The sequence below is a fragment of the Carya illinoinensis genome, chromosome 5, assembly GCF_018687715.1.
Source record: "Carya illinoinensis cultivar Pawnee chromosome 5, C.illinoinensisPawnee_v1, whole genome shotgun sequence".
NCBI classification, from domain to species: domain Eukaryota; kingdom Viridiplantae; phylum Streptophyta; class Magnoliopsida; order Fagales; family Juglandaceae; genus Carya; species Carya illinoinensis.
In genome coordinates, this window is record NC_056756.1 from 43543778 (window position 1) to 43559173 (window position 15396).

Sequence of the window (15396 nt, forward strand, 5' to 3'; positions counted from 1 at the left end):
AGTAATTATTAACTATCAAGGATATGAGGTTAAAGCTTCTCCTCTTAAAATTCTTGTTGTTGATTCCAATGCCCCTACTTCTATTGAGACAAAGAAGATTATTTTACAAAAAAAATTTGTCAATAATTCTTTACATGTTATTGGTCAACAATTGGACCGTATTGAAGAAAAATTTGAAAAACCTACTCCTATTAAAATTAAAAAACCTTCAAAGTCTCAAGGCTAACCAATCCAGAACAATTGAAAAAATTGACCAGATGCTTTCTAATTTACAAAGAGTAAAAATTGAGACTACCAAAACTTCTATCAGTAACATTGCTTGTGTTATTACTAGTAAAGGCATGAAGGTAATTTCTGATGAAAACACATAAATTGAATCTTCTAATTTCTCCACTGATCATTATATTGCTTTAATTTTGAAAATTTTGATTTAGTAAAACTTAAGATAAAAAGGTTTTCAAGAAAACCTACTCCCATTAATTTTACCAAAAAAAAAAAAAAAAAAACTGGTATTCCAAACCTACTTCTCTTGATTTACCCTGTTTGGAGTTGCGGTAGGAATCTTAAAAAATGTTTAAATATTTTTAAAAGCTCTGTAATGAAAATATTAGATCGTTTGAGTGTTACATATTAAAACACTTTTAATCTTAAATAAGTTAAAAAGTACGTTTGTGAAAAAATTTTATTTTATTTTGCAAACGTGTTTTTATTTATTTTGGATAAGTTTTATGAATAGAAAATTGTTGAATTATCTTAACATAAAATCATATTATACACAACGTGACTATTCCACCTTTCAAAACAAAAACAAAAAAACGTGACTATTCCACCAAATTTCAGCGTCCTGGACCATTAGCTCTTTCCAAACCTCGTCCAACATATGGGCCCGATAGAGACATAGAGACGAAGCTATTGGGTTTTAATCTTGGCCTTTATTTTAAAAGCAAGTAACGTGGCAATCCTATGAGAGGAGATCTCCGGTTAATATGTCACTGGAGGCAAGCCAAATCCTGTGGTGCATAACGTTTATCGTGAAGCCTGCATACCACAATATTTACTCATCTCTTCATTTCAGCGTCCCAGAGCTCTTTCGATCGACGCCTCGTGCAACAAATGGGTTCGATTGATACTCCGCCGACTAGCTCAGCGGAGAACGACTCTACGTTAACCGCTACGTTTAGTGGAAACAGAATTACGCCGGAATCGGACGCCATGAAGAAGCGGAAAGCATCTATACTTCCGCTTGACGTTGGTACTCGCGTCATGTGCCGTTGGAGGGACGGAAAACTCCACCCGGTCAAGGTCATCGAGCGGCGCAAAATGCATATCGGTGGGCCTAATGATTACGAGTATTACGTTCATTACACCGAGTGTAAGATCCTCTCATCTGTCATTTTTTGTTAATTTTAGGGATAGGTTAGGGTTTTGGGTTTGAAGTTACTTGAAGGGGAAATTATTTTTTTTTTCCTTTTAAATGTAATTGAGTGCTCTGGTGCTTCATATTATTCGGCTTTGCTGATGCTTTTTGTTGATTAGGGTTTAGGCTTACGATTGGCTTTTGGTGAACATTTGGTATATATATTGCAATAGGTCTGTTTAGGTGGTTGTGTTAATAGTTATATGAAGTTTTAGTGATCAGCTTAGATGAGCCGAGTATACTGGTCTTGCACTCAGTAGAATTGTAACTTTGTGATTTAGTTGCAAATTTTGTTATATGCAAACGAATTGAGCCACGGCTGCCTTTGTTTTTGGATTGAGGCTTTTGAAAGTTCAGTTGCAGCCCGTGTTTTTTAGTGTGTTGTGCTCAGTAACTTGTTGAAAGACTCTACAGTAACATTAGGAAATTTATTTAGCAATAAAAAAAACATTTGGAAATTATCAAATGTTTGATAATTTTTTTATAGATGAAAAGAAATTTATTAAACCATGTATTATGCATAGCTCAAGTACAGATGAAATATACAAGAGAAAACATCTAATTACAAGCTGAGAACAGAGCAAGCAACAAAGAAATCACGAAAACAGGTCCCATCCAATGCAATAGTCAATTCCCAACATAATAACGTATGGAAGAAAAAATCTCTAATCCCTCCCAACAAGCGTTATATCTTTGAACAATGGCTGTTCCTCTCGAGCCAAAATACAACACATAAGACATGGAGGAACCATCTTCCAGATGGCAGCAATTTGGCGATTACCCTGAATTACTTTCCAACAAGCCAAAAAAATCACCACCCTTCTAGGCATCACCCAAGCAAGACCAATCGTGTGAAAAATCTCGTCCCATAGAACCTTTGCCGCTGTGCAGTGTAGAAGTAGGTGATCCACAGATTCTCCATTCCTTTTGCACATGAAGCATCAATCCATAATGAGACAAGTGACAACGCTTTCTCAAATTATTAGTTGTCAGAATTTTCCCAAGAGAAGCCAGCTAACCAAAAAAAGCAACCGGAGAGGCACTTTGCTCCTCCAAATGCACTTCCAAGGAAAATTATTAGGGGATTGATATGACATAGCCTTATACAGTGATCTGACCGAAAAGGTCTTGTTCTCGGGATGAATCCAAGGCAACCTGTCCTCCCCTCCGTGCTCTATATTCAAGGCATACAACATGCTGAAATTATTATCAGGCAATCATTTATGGAAACAATGAAGAAAAATCAGTTGCTTTCATGGTATTGGTTCTTTCAACCATAGAGGTTCTAGTTTAAACTGTTTCAATTTACCAGATTTTGCCAATGGTTACTGAAACCAATAGGTGTCTCCTCTTCCATTACAGTTGTGTGTGTTCGGTTTACCAATTAGTGAGTGAAAAAATGGAGCATATGCTCATGTTAAAATGGAAAATTCTATACATCATTCTATCATCCCACTTGCATCCCACTAAGTAAGATGTGTCACATTTACTTTTTTCTTTTTTTTATAGGTAAAAGAGATTTTATTGATCCACGTAAAAAGGCAAAGCCCGAGTATACAGGAAGTATACAAGAAAAAGCCTAATTACAAACTACGTGCTATGGATAGTAGCATAAAAGTCATTAAAACTCCTTCCATTTAGTACAATAGAGGAGGCCCACAATAACAAAGTATGAAAGAAAAAATCCCTAAAACCAGCCGGGGAGCGTTCCTTATCCTCAAAACAGGGGTGTTTATTTCGTTCCAAGTGCACCACATTAGACATAACGGTACCATTTTCCAAACAGCAGCAATCTGTCGATTTCCTCCAATCTTTTGCCAGCAGTACTATATAACGGTACTACTATTGAATGATCATTTATTGTATGCTTCTTTATCATCAAATGGTGATAAATGCGCCACATCATATATAGTAGGATGCAAGTGAGATGTTGGTGTGGTGTATAGCATTACTCTGTTAAAATTAGTGCACAGTATGTTAGGTGCATTAGTTGGTTCTTGGAATTATGGTCAAGGAGGATATATAAAGGAGGTTTGAATCAATTTACTTATTTGAACTTGTTGAATGCATTCTGAAATGTATGTTGGGGATTTCATAAGGCTGTCATGCATATGCATACGCACATGTTCCCACTATATGGCACAAAATAATATTGTTTTATATCCTTTTTTTTTGTTTTTTTCATTTGATATCTTAGTGATGTTCTTATTTGTGGCTATAACCCCTTTATTTGAATGAAATGATTTTTTTGTTACCTATGGTGTTTGATGTATTTCCATCTCTAAACTTTCAACATATGGTGATAGTGAGATCGAAATCTTACTTTTAAATTGTGTTTCCTATACATAAGTTTATGCTTTTTGACAGTCAATAGGAGGCTTGATGAATGGGTGAAGCTTGAACAACTTGATCTTGATTCTGTAGAGACTGTTGTTGATGAGAAGGTAGAGGACAAGGTAATGATTATGTGAGATGGGTTTACATTTGACCTTTTCTTTCCTCTAATATTTTGGTTGTCAAATCATAAACGGAATTGTTGTTTTAATCTGGGCACTTCTTGTGTATTGAAATTGTCCTTTTTCTGATACCTTGCTCGTTTTGGCCTGGTTCCTCCGCTATTTATTTTTTCCTTTTTAATACTGATTGGATTAATTTTGCTTGAGTTTTTCCAGGTTACAAGCTTGAAAATGACACGCCACCAAAAGCGAAAGATTGATGAGACACATGTAGAGGTAAATACAAGTCTTTTGTAATAAGTAGGTAAATATAAGAAAAAAATGCTTCCAAATTTGTTCAATCTTGGTTGGTGCCTTATCTATTTCCTTGTAAATCTGATATTAAAAGCTTAAGAAGCAATCGAAGAGATGTAGTGAACCAAAAGGCAAGTTGAGATTTTCAAAACAAATACTCTAGATTATCTTGGATTGAAATGAAAGTGGACTCTGAATGTACAGTGTTTCTTTTTATTTTTCCATTTTGGTGAGTTATGCATTGTAAGGATTCAAGGAAAGTGCTTTTCATATCTCCCTGTAACCCCAAAAAGACTAATCAATTTAAGCTTTTATAGAATCAGCTATAGCATCCATTTCCAGCTAGTAAGTAGTTGAAGTGGAACTTAAAACACTCCTGACTACCTTTATAACCTACTCACTCTATGCTACAAAATCCTCCAACTAAACCTTTGCTTATAATATCACATGGTCGGCCTTACTAGTTGGATCTTATATGTAACATCTATAAAAAAACACCAATCACATATGCTCTATTACCCAAAAGGCTAGTCTCTTTGAAGTTTTCACCAGATCACTTATAAAACCTCATTTCATTATAGGCAATGTAGGATTTAGTACCCATGACTGTCTTTATATCCTTTCACTCTGTCTTATTCATATCCCTAATGTGGGACACGGTAGTTACAAACTCCCCCTCTTAAATTTCTTTATTTTATTGATATAAAAGGCATTGCCTAAGTACACCGGTAGAACACAGTGAACATGCCTAATTACATCTAAGTGCTAGTGAGGGATACAAGCAATTCATGAAGATTGTCCTTATTACAAATAATGGCCGAAGCCCTAGAAAGTAAAGTATTATAAAAAAATCGCTTCAGCTCATCCAAAGAACGCTCCACGTCTTCAAAGCACCTCTTGTTTCTCTCCAGCCACAAGCACCACATAATGCAGTGAGGGATCATTCTCCACACAGCAGCTATGTGGGCATTCCCTCTAATTCCTGTCCAGCACCTCAGAATATCCCTAACTCTTCCAGGCATGACCCAAGCCACCCCTGTTCGATTAAGGATCTCATTCCATAAACACCTGGCCACCTTGCAGTGTAACAACACTCTTAAACTTCTATTTATAACCTTTATCACTTGGCTGACCTGATTGATTTGGCTCTGGTCTTCACCCTCATTTATTCCCGTGTAGATGCAACTTTCCTTGTTCTAGGTGCCTCCAATACCCTATGTAACAACCCAGGGAATGGAATAACCACATCTGCGCTATAACCCCAAAATGACCAGTCAATTTGAAGCTTTGTTGCATTAAAAATTTTAGGAACTCCCTTCCAAACAATGTTGGAACTCAAGTCGTACGAAGTTTGAGGTATTACATGCATGCACCTAGTGGGTCTTGAATTTGTGACCTCACTCTTCACCCTTTTCATATGAGAGAGCTAGACCTCATTGGCCTTGATCCTGAAGAGAAAAAAATGAGTTGGATTATGCAGGGAAGCTTTGAAGAGAATTTGCACCTAATTTTCATTTTTTTTAGATTACTTATAAAAATAAAATAAAAAATCATTTTTTTTAGATTACTTATAAAAAAAAAATAATCGTTAGGTCATGGCATTCATGTCTCGAATGATTGCACTGTTTCTACCCCTCCCCCCTCTCTGTCTCTGCCCATCTCTTACTGTCTGTCGTTGGCTTCGTCTGTTTCTCTTGCACACATGCACAGTAACTCTTACACACAGGAACAGTATGTCATTTTCTTGGAGAATATATAACTTAATCAATATGATACCAAATTAGGTGAGGTACTGCCAATTTGAGTTTTGTAGGCTGATTTTTTGGCTGTAATCCTGCCTCTATTACAAGCCATCTTGGATATTTTTAGTTATATAATCTGAATATTAGCTTTACAATTATTTAGGGCCATGAAGAGCTTGATGCTGCCAGCTTGCGAGAACATGAAGAGTTCACAAAAGTGAAAAACATAGCAACTATAGAACTTGGAAGATACGAGATTGAGACATGGTACTTTTCTCCCTTTCCACCAGAATACAACGACTGCTTGAAGCTTTACTTTTGTGAGTTTTGCCTCAATTTCATGAAGCGCAAAGAACAGCTTCAAAGGCATATGGTGAGCTGTGCCTCATGTTCAACTTTTTTTCTCCTTATATTATTGGTTTGTCTTACATGTTCCTAAGAATGCAAAAGGGGAGTTTGTTCTCAACAATTTTTTTTTTTTGATCGGTAAACAAATTTTTATTGATCAAAAGAGTAGGCAAAAGCCCAAGTATACTGAACATATACAAGAGCGACGCCTAGGCGTGCTAATTTAGTGATACAAGAAATTCATGAAATTTCATGCCGTGAAAGTCCATTACAATCAACCAATGGAGTAAAATATTGAAAAAAGGTTTCTAAGCTCATCCATCGATCGCTCTTGGTCTTCAAAGCTTGTTGCATTTTTTGTAATGCATTGCATGCCCATGCTCTCAGCTACCTGGTGCTATTTTCCTGTGCTCTGAAATAGTATCAAGGTTATCCTCTGCATCTATTATATTTAGGTTTATTTTTTCTGTATCTATTAGATTTAGGTTTAGCTTGCTAGTGGAGCATGAAAAATTGGGAAATTCTTGTTTAACTAACGTATCCATAATTCTGACTCTTTTTACACTAATATATCTACTTTATTTCATCCAGATGTCTTTCAGTGAGAAAAATCTTGGATATTTTTGGATTGCAAAGCTGGTGTTCAGACTTTGCTAAATCTATGCAAGTTTGGACACCTTCAACTTCTCTGAAGTTGTCTTTACTTTTTAAAGGATATTCAAACTATTTTTTGTTTTGGCTTGGGGAGGCAGGGGTATCCCCAAACATTTTCCTAAATTTTTCATTAATTCATGATTGCTAGTATATGTGAACCTCTTTTGATCGTGTCTTCAGCTCTCTTCAGCTCAACTTGAGCACCATATGCAAATTCACACGTGGTTCCAGTATACATGATCCCACAATCTGGGTTGAATTGGCTTAGGATGAAGTGCTAACATGTTGAATGTTTTTTGGGATGAAATTTTTGTTAGGCTTGGTATTGCCTGGGTGATGCCTCGGAGGGTGGTGGATCTATTGACTTGTTGGAGAGGAATTCAGGGTAATTGTCAAATTGCGGCTGTCTGGAAGATGATGCCATTGTGTCTTATGTGGTGTATATGGAATGAGAGGAATGGATGTTGTTTCAAAAATAGAGAACATTTGTTGGGATGGATTAGAGATTTTTTTCTTCCATACGTTGTTACATTGGGCATCAGCTATTTAATTGGATGGCACTAGTTTTAATGATTTCCATGCTGCCTTTTCCAACTCTTAGCTTGTAATTAGGCATTTTCTCTTGTATACTTCCTGTGTACTTGGGCTCTATGCCTAATTATGTGGATTGATAAATTTCCTTTCTGATTTCAATTTTGTCTATCAAAAAAAATTATGTGGATTGATAAATTTCCTTATAAAAAACTAAATAAAAAAAAAATATTTGGAACGCAATTGGTTCTGTAATGGTTACATATTAATTGATTTTGTGCTTTTGCGATTATATTAAAGTGGTTTCATGGCTGAGACGGTCCATGTTTATATTGTTGGAAATTGGTATTTCTGCATTCATAGATGGAAATCACATTGAGCTTTTTCTACAAGGCATGTAGGTCTCTTCCTTTAGAGGTCTTCCATGGATTTAAATGGTGTTATAACTAAGTAATGCAATGTATTGAGGATCGAATAGGGGATAAGAATTTTTTTTTGAGTGGTTACATTTCAAATTTTGTTACTGTATCTTCTGTTAGTGATTTCCATTTCTTTTTCTTGTTTTCTTTTTCTTTTCTTTTCTTTCCTTCTTCTTCTTTTTTTTTTTTTTTTGGCAGTCTTAAAGTGTTTTCACTATTTAATTTAATTTTTTATATGCAGAGGAAATGTGATCTTAAGCATCCCCCTGGTGATGAGATATACCGAAGTGGTACATTGTCAATGTTTGAGGTAAGTAATTTGTTTGGGTTAATAAGTTTTAGTATCTTATTCTTAATTACATGAGGTGGTTGTAGTCCGTTGCCTTGGAGTCTCCTGCCATATATTAGAGTTCATAATTAAATCCCTGCTTCGTTTTCTACCCCTATGTTTTTAGTTTTTAAAATTCATATCTTCTTCTACTTATCAAAAAAAAATCATATCTTCTTCTTCTTCTTCTTCTTCTTTTATTTTTTTTTAAATTTATCAAAAGAAAATTCGTATCTTGTTTTTCAATTGGAGATGATGATATATGATAAATAATGTGTAATTTGTATATCAGTTGGTATCCTTCTGATTGATATTTTTACAAAAGAGACCTCATGTTAACGTTTTAAGTAACTATATTGGGTTGATAGTAATTTTAGAAAATCCCATCATGTGCTTCATATAATATAGAACAGTTTTCGCTCCCTATTTCTCATCTTCTGTTCATTATTTTGTGTTTTGTAGGACCTTACTGTTATATATGCACAGATCCCAAGTTTTTAGTTGATTGAACTTTAAAAAAAAAAAAAAAAAAAATCTTTGACACAATGTTTTGGAACAGGTTGATGGCAAAAAGAACAAGGTCTATGGGCAGAATCTGTGTTATTTGGCAAAATTGTTTCTTGATCACAAGACCCTATATTACGATGTTGACCTGTTTCTTTTCTATATTTTGTGTGAATGCGATGAGCGGGGATGCCACATGGTTGGTTATTTTTCCAAGGTAATATTAATACTGCGCATGGTTTTTAATTATTACTGCTTTGTTTTTTTCTTTCTCATCTTTCAGTGCTGTCTGAGTGAAGTGTCTTTTACCAGTCTCAATGCATGATGGAAGTACTATGACACATATGTATAATTTATCTTGTGTATATCAATTCTATTTCTTGTGTTGACTCTTAACTGCAAATGCATGTAAATGAATTATTGGGTGTTGCAGTTTTTTCTGATATACTTCAACTCCCAAGTTTTAAAAATTTTAATGCAGTATGTTTAATAATGAATGCTGAGTAATTGCTATATTGCAAAGTTAATATATGTTTGCACTTGACTTAGCTCTTTGCAAATCCCAGCATACCCCTGGTTGGGATGGGTACGCCCACCCTGGGTGAGTGTGGCAAGGGCAAAAGATGGAAAAGAAAGAGTAGAGGTTTAGAGTTTATTCTATACATATAACTTTGTTCTATCTAATGTTTTGTGGACTCTGATTCTAGGAGTAAAAGTTGTTTTAAGATATAGTGGTCGTGGCAGTGGAAATTTTGATATTCTCTTTTTGAAAATGAAAGTTTCTGATGGCCTCTTCTCTTGTAGTTGATGACGCTCTGATGTTGAAATGTAGAGACATTTGAGGGCAATGATGTGCTACAACATAGAAAATATGCTAGTCTCCCAGGGGGTTTAGGTTCCATGGGTGAGTCCTAAGGGCTCTGCCGTGGAGTGGTCCCCATCATAAAAAAATAATAATAATAAGAAAAGAAAAGAAAAACATAGATTAACCTCTTCACTTTTTGTTGCACTGTTGTTGTGTGTCCATCTTTGATATTTTACGCATCTATAAACCATTTGATCCCTATTTTACAGACTCTCATTGTAGCTAAAGATAATGGATAAGCAGGGGACAATTCTCAATAGAAAGATGAATGTAGCCTTTTCCAAAATCCCTGAAATTCACGTATAGCTATGTATTTTGTGTCTGCTTATCCAGGAAAAGCATTCAGAGGAGTCTTATAATTTAGCGTGCATCCTCACCCTTCCTCCTTATCAACGGAAAGGCTATGGAAAATTTTTAATTGCCTTCTGTAAGTTCTGTGCCTTTTATTTAATTTATCTGGATTTTTTCAGAATCTACTTAATTGTATTTGCTGTTGGCACATCTTAGTTTCTACTTTGCATTTCTTGTCCTGTGTCATGTATTTTTAACCAGAAAGAACTGTTAAATCATTTCTTGTGTGGAGCAGCATATGAACTTTCTAAAAAGGAAAATAAAGTTGGCACGCCTGAGAGGCCCCTTTCTGATCTTGGGCTGTTGAGCTACAGAGGATACTGGACCCGGGTTCTTTTAGACATCTTGAAGAAGCACAAGGGCAATATTTCCATCAAGGTTTGCTTTTGTTTGCATGTTTATTAAGATTAAGACAAATTTTCCTTTGCGGCTCAGTTGCATATATTTCTTCTTTGAAGTTGATTGCTGTGTTCAGACATCCGCCAGAAATTCCTATTGTTCCTGTCATTTTATCAGAAATTAATTTACAGAACTAATATACATAATAATGGTTTTGCGAAAAACTAGGAGCACTGTAAGAGTGGGTCACCATACACTGAAGAGATGAAAAGTCAGGATATGTCTAGGGATATAGTTGAACCTGATGGTTTGCAATATACCAGTGTTGAACCTGATAAGTAAATACAACAAGTACTTCCGAGGGTACGGTGCACGGGACTAGAGTGGGTCTGAAGGGCCCTGCCTTGGAGAGGTTTCCCGACATTAAAAAAAAAAAAAGAAAATACAACAAGTGTAGATGTTGAGCTTTGACTAATCACTTTTGGCATTATCTTTTTGATGCTTTTCGTATATGTATTTCTGGCGTTATATCTCTTGGTTATTATTTTATGAACACTCTCGAATCCCTTGGTTCTGCTGTTATCACTGTTTCAGTACGCGCTATTGAATCCTATGCTTTTCGCAGGAGCTAAGTGACATGACAGCTATTAAGTCGGAGGATATTTTGAGCACCCTTCAGAGCCTCGAACTGATACAGTACAGGAAAGGGCAGCATGTCATATGTGCTGATCCAAAGGTCTTGGATCGTCATCTAAAAGCTGCCGGTCGTGGAGGTTTAGAGGTTGATGTCAGCAAATTGATTTGGACCCCTTATAAAGAACAAGGTTGATGGCAACAAAGTCAGTCATCCAGATGCTTGCTGCCTGTCTCGACTTGTAACTGACCCTCTCTTGTATAAACTATAGGCTTTAGGGTATGAAACTGGGAGTTTTTGGTGACTTTTTACTGGCATTATTTATGTTATGACACCTTGTATGTATCGACAAAAATGATTAGTATATTCTTACATCTGTAGACCCTAGGCCACAATTGATATATCTTTTTTCAGTTGATTCAAAACTGTTTACTTCCATATTAAATTTGATAAAGCAAGCTCCTTTCTCCTTGTCTATCACATTCTGTTGCATATTCTCATTTGGCATAAATGTGTAGCCATGAAATAAATCTGCAGGATTCTGAGTTTGGCTTTAGATCCGTGAACGAGGAGTTGTTTATATGCCTTTGCAGCGCCTTGAGAATGGATAAGGGAGAATTTCAACTCATCGAAATATACTGTCCAACCAAACTTATGTTCGTTCTTTTTTCCTTTAAAACGAAAAAAGCTGAAGTTCTAGGTATGAGTTGTTAGAACTTCTTGTCTTGAAAAATAAGGGGTATGACTTGAGCTTTCATGCCCCATGTTACGGAGTTGTTCCCTGTTCCAACACAGCCTACCCGTCGAGACTTGCTTGGTCTGGTGGAGGGTTGTTTCAAGCACTGTTCTTGCTGCATATGCGTCGCAAACCAAGCAGTCAACTCATTCTGCAATCTCACTTTCAGAAAAACGTGATAAATGAGACTAACTTTGCTCGTGGTTCTGGCCATTCATTTGGTATGGTTTTTAAATACTTGATCAAGCATCAATTACCCTATGGATTCCGAGTCGGTGAGACGGTAACTTGATGTCTCAGGCTTGATTTTTGTTATGAGAAACCTCTTTTAAATGGAGTACAAGGACACAAATCTTTTTGGTATTGTTCTAAAACCCATGCAATGAGCATAGATGGACATTAGTATTTTCCAATCACACCAATTGACGAGGTACCATTTAAGTAGCTTCTTATATTAATTAACCACTTAATTAAAATGTTACTCAAAATACGCCGCATCAGTTTCTGTGACTAGAGATGAAAAATATCATTTTCCTTTCTAGTTCAATTTCCATCCCGTTCCGGTGTTCTGAATTCGTTGTTTTTTGCTTCTAGCTTGTTCAAATGAAGACTGTTCTGCCTATGCATATATATATATATAAATAATGTTAAATACAATCGTAGAGTACACAAACGACACGCAATCCTTTTAAAAAAGAATAGGATCCATTATTTTTTTTTCCATGTGTCTCGTATTTATTTATTTTTCTTAGGAGTTGCGTGGCGCTTACGTAATTTACGACTATAAATATAATTTCTTTACTTTCAATGATTCCGATTCTAATATTGTAATGTGAACTTTCTTGAAAACCTATTCACCCTTCCTGATACTCTGCTCCTTCTATGACAGTTGTGATGACGGATACATTAATGTTACTGAATTTCATTTTTTTAGTAGTGGACCAATGGTAGCCTTTTCTATTACCATAAAGAAAATACCAAAAGGGAGTAAGTTATAGCCTCTGAGCATACTCTCTGCAGGAGGATCTTATATATGGTGACTTTTCTCATTTATTATGTCAACAAAAGCCTGGATCTACATTAGAACAGTTATGACATAGATCATGATCAGCAGCAGCAAACTGTGCACACAGAATCAAACAATATTCCATATTGGAAAATAAGACCAAAAACATTTACATTTACATTTACATAATTTTTCCTTTCTTAGGCATCATATATCTATCTCATCTTCCATTGAAGTTTTATCGTCAAACAGTGGTAGGTTGAAGATGATGCTTAGGATGATGAATCTGTTGAAGCTGTAGAGTTTTCAGTGCTACCCCACCAGATCTCCTCTTCCAAAGATTGTCCACTTCCTCTCCTTGAGGTTTTTGCACCCGCTTGATCACCGGTAATGGAGGATCCAAATCAACGATGCTAGTAGAAACACGGTTCTCGCTACTATGATTACTCTTGCGCCCAATTGCACCACTCATGTTCACTCGTCTCCGGCTTCGACATCTTACAGTGGTGGCCGGGGCGGTGACAGTGGTGGCAGTAGTGGTTGCGGCAAGGCTTTTACAAGAGAAGAGTTTCATGAGCTTGGAGTACTTGACAGAGTCGTTGCTGTTGCTGCTGCTGCTGCTGTTAGCATTATGTTTGGTGGTGAGAGTGAGTTTTTGAGAGGTAGGGAAGCCAACAACTCTGTTGTTCCTCTTGACCTGACCCATGCAACCGATTTTCGGGGACAAAGGATCGTCAGAGGACACCGAGCGATCTTCCCATTTCGGAAGTATTGCCACATCTTTCATGGAAGTTCTTGAACATAAAATGGGCAAGAATGTAGTTCTTGAATAGAGATGCAGGCCTTGGTGGTGGAAACGATTGTATTCATTGCCCATGTTTCCCTTTTGTCTTCTTTGGTGTTTGGGAGAGAGATGGAACTATAAATATATGGGATGCTGATAAAGAGAGTGAGCTTTTGAGATTGTTTTCTTGGTGAGATCAGAATGGGAATGGGAGAGAGAGGTTAAAGAGAGAGGAGAGCATTGAATCTATCCAAAGCTTCTTAATTTGGTGGTCCAAGCATGGAGAGGGAAGTGTTGATATTATCAAACACTAACAAAATGATGTGTACTCAAGGCAACAATGAGGTTACTCTCTCTGTCCTGTTTACCAAGTCCTCTTTTTAAATATAACTCCCAACCAAATGAATAAGACCAAAACAGTATTTGTTGAATACTGATTACTTGTGGACATACAAAGTGGACCATTATTTTTTTGCCACTTTTTGGAGTAGTTGTATATATGATCAGTACATGGTAGAAAAGCTTTTCTATAATGTTTTCATTTTTTGCCCTTCTACTTGCAACTTGGTATAAAAATACACATTCCACACTACTAATGTAGAAATAGTCATTGCAAGAAAATTAGACAGTTATTATCACTTATTTTTTGGGAAAATGATTATTTCTTACTAAGTAACAATAGTTATTTTTCCAAGAAATAAGTCACAATAACTGTTCAGCTTTCTTATAGTGAGTTGATTTGTACCAAAAGATTAAAATTTCATATTGTTTTTCCAATTTGACATGTTAATGAGTTGGAAAATATGTCTTTTACAACTCATTAGTATATTCACTACACCGACTTATAAATATAAATTTTCAACTTTTCTATTTGCAAGTCAGTATGGACACACTTTTCATACTATTTACACAATAATTTTGATTAGTAAGAGGTTTAATTTTTAAATTTTTACTATAAATCAAAGAACTTTTCATAAATTATTCTTTTATTTTATTTTTAATTTTGGTAAGTAAATACAGAAAAAAGTTGCCCGGAAGATTATTAAGGGGGGGTCCGGGCTTCAACAGTCTAGACTCCACAAAGGAGTGTAGCCCTATCGATTCATGCCAAGCTAACAAGCTACTTGTTCTGCATCAATAGGCTGACCCAGTGACCCTCCTTTTGTCTCCTTGGTGCGTACATTTGGTTAATCATATCCTTCCTATCTCATTACTATTTTTTTTTTTTACTTTTTTATGTGTATTTAAAAATTTTAATTTTTTATTTTATTTTAAATATTTTTTAACATTCTTAATTATTAACAAAAAATTTAAAAAATATACAATTTCACTAATAATCACTTCTTTATCTATTAAGTAATAGAAGCACTACTTTACCGCCTGTAATGTACTGCTCAAGTATATCGCTCAATTTTTTTTTACTCAATATTTTTAATGTATTGGTATATTTTTATTTTTTAAAAATATTAAAAAAATATGAAAAGAAAAAACATACAAAAATAAAACATACAAAATGTGTTAGTAGTCAAATGTAGTGCTACTCAGGCGGCTGGATAGCAACGCTCATTAAGTAAAATAAAAAATTTTAAAAATTAAAAAAATAAGAAGAATAGTAAAAGAGTTGTAAAAGGATGGTAAAACTATCATTATTCAATCAATAAATCAAGTCCAAACAATACAAAGAGAGGCATTATTTCCATACCTACATATATTTATGTTTTTTGTATTCTTTTTACACCATTTTGTAACATTTTATATGGGAAAGCTTGCTATGAATTGTCAAAAAAAAAAAAAGAGCAAGGAGTGGCTCATAATTATTTTTTGATAAGAGAGTTTAGGTGATGGTAATATAAATATATATATATATATATATCTTATCAAAAATACTTTTAGTCACAAATAAATTTTATAAAATTAAATCTACAAATTGATGCGACTTGATATGATATATTAAATTATAAAATTATTTTTATTATAAAATAAATCTA

At 35.2% G+C, this 15396-nt stretch overlaps 2 protein-coding genes across 2 annotated transcripts; one reads left to right on the top strand and one right to left on the bottom strand.

The window, feature by feature from the left end:
- Positions 1–990: 990 nt before the first annotated feature.
- LOC122308939 (histone acetyltransferase of the MYST family 1) lies at positions 991–11357 on the top strand. The gene is made up of 9 exons (XM_043122220.1): positions 991–1372; positions 3785–3873; positions 4090–4149; positions 6073–6282; positions 8103–8171; positions 8749–8910; positions 9892–9985; positions 10145–10287; positions 10874–11357. Exons 1-9 carry the CDS (start codon positions 1114–1116, stop codon positions 11075–11077), a joined length of 1290 nt encoding a protein of 429 aa, XP_042978154.1. The 5' UTR covers positions 991–1113; the 3' UTR covers positions 11078–11357.
- Positions 11358–12633: 1276 nt separating this feature from the next.
- Positions 12634–13878, bottom strand: LOC122308941. Its single transcript, XM_043122223.1, has one exon. The coding sequence runs from the start codon at positions 13499–13501 to the stop codon at positions 12869–12871; it is 633 nt and encodes a 210-aa protein (XP_042978157.1). The 5' UTR covers positions 13502–13878; the 3' UTR covers positions 12634–12868.
- Between the last annotated feature and the right edge of the window lie 1518 nt (positions 13879–15396).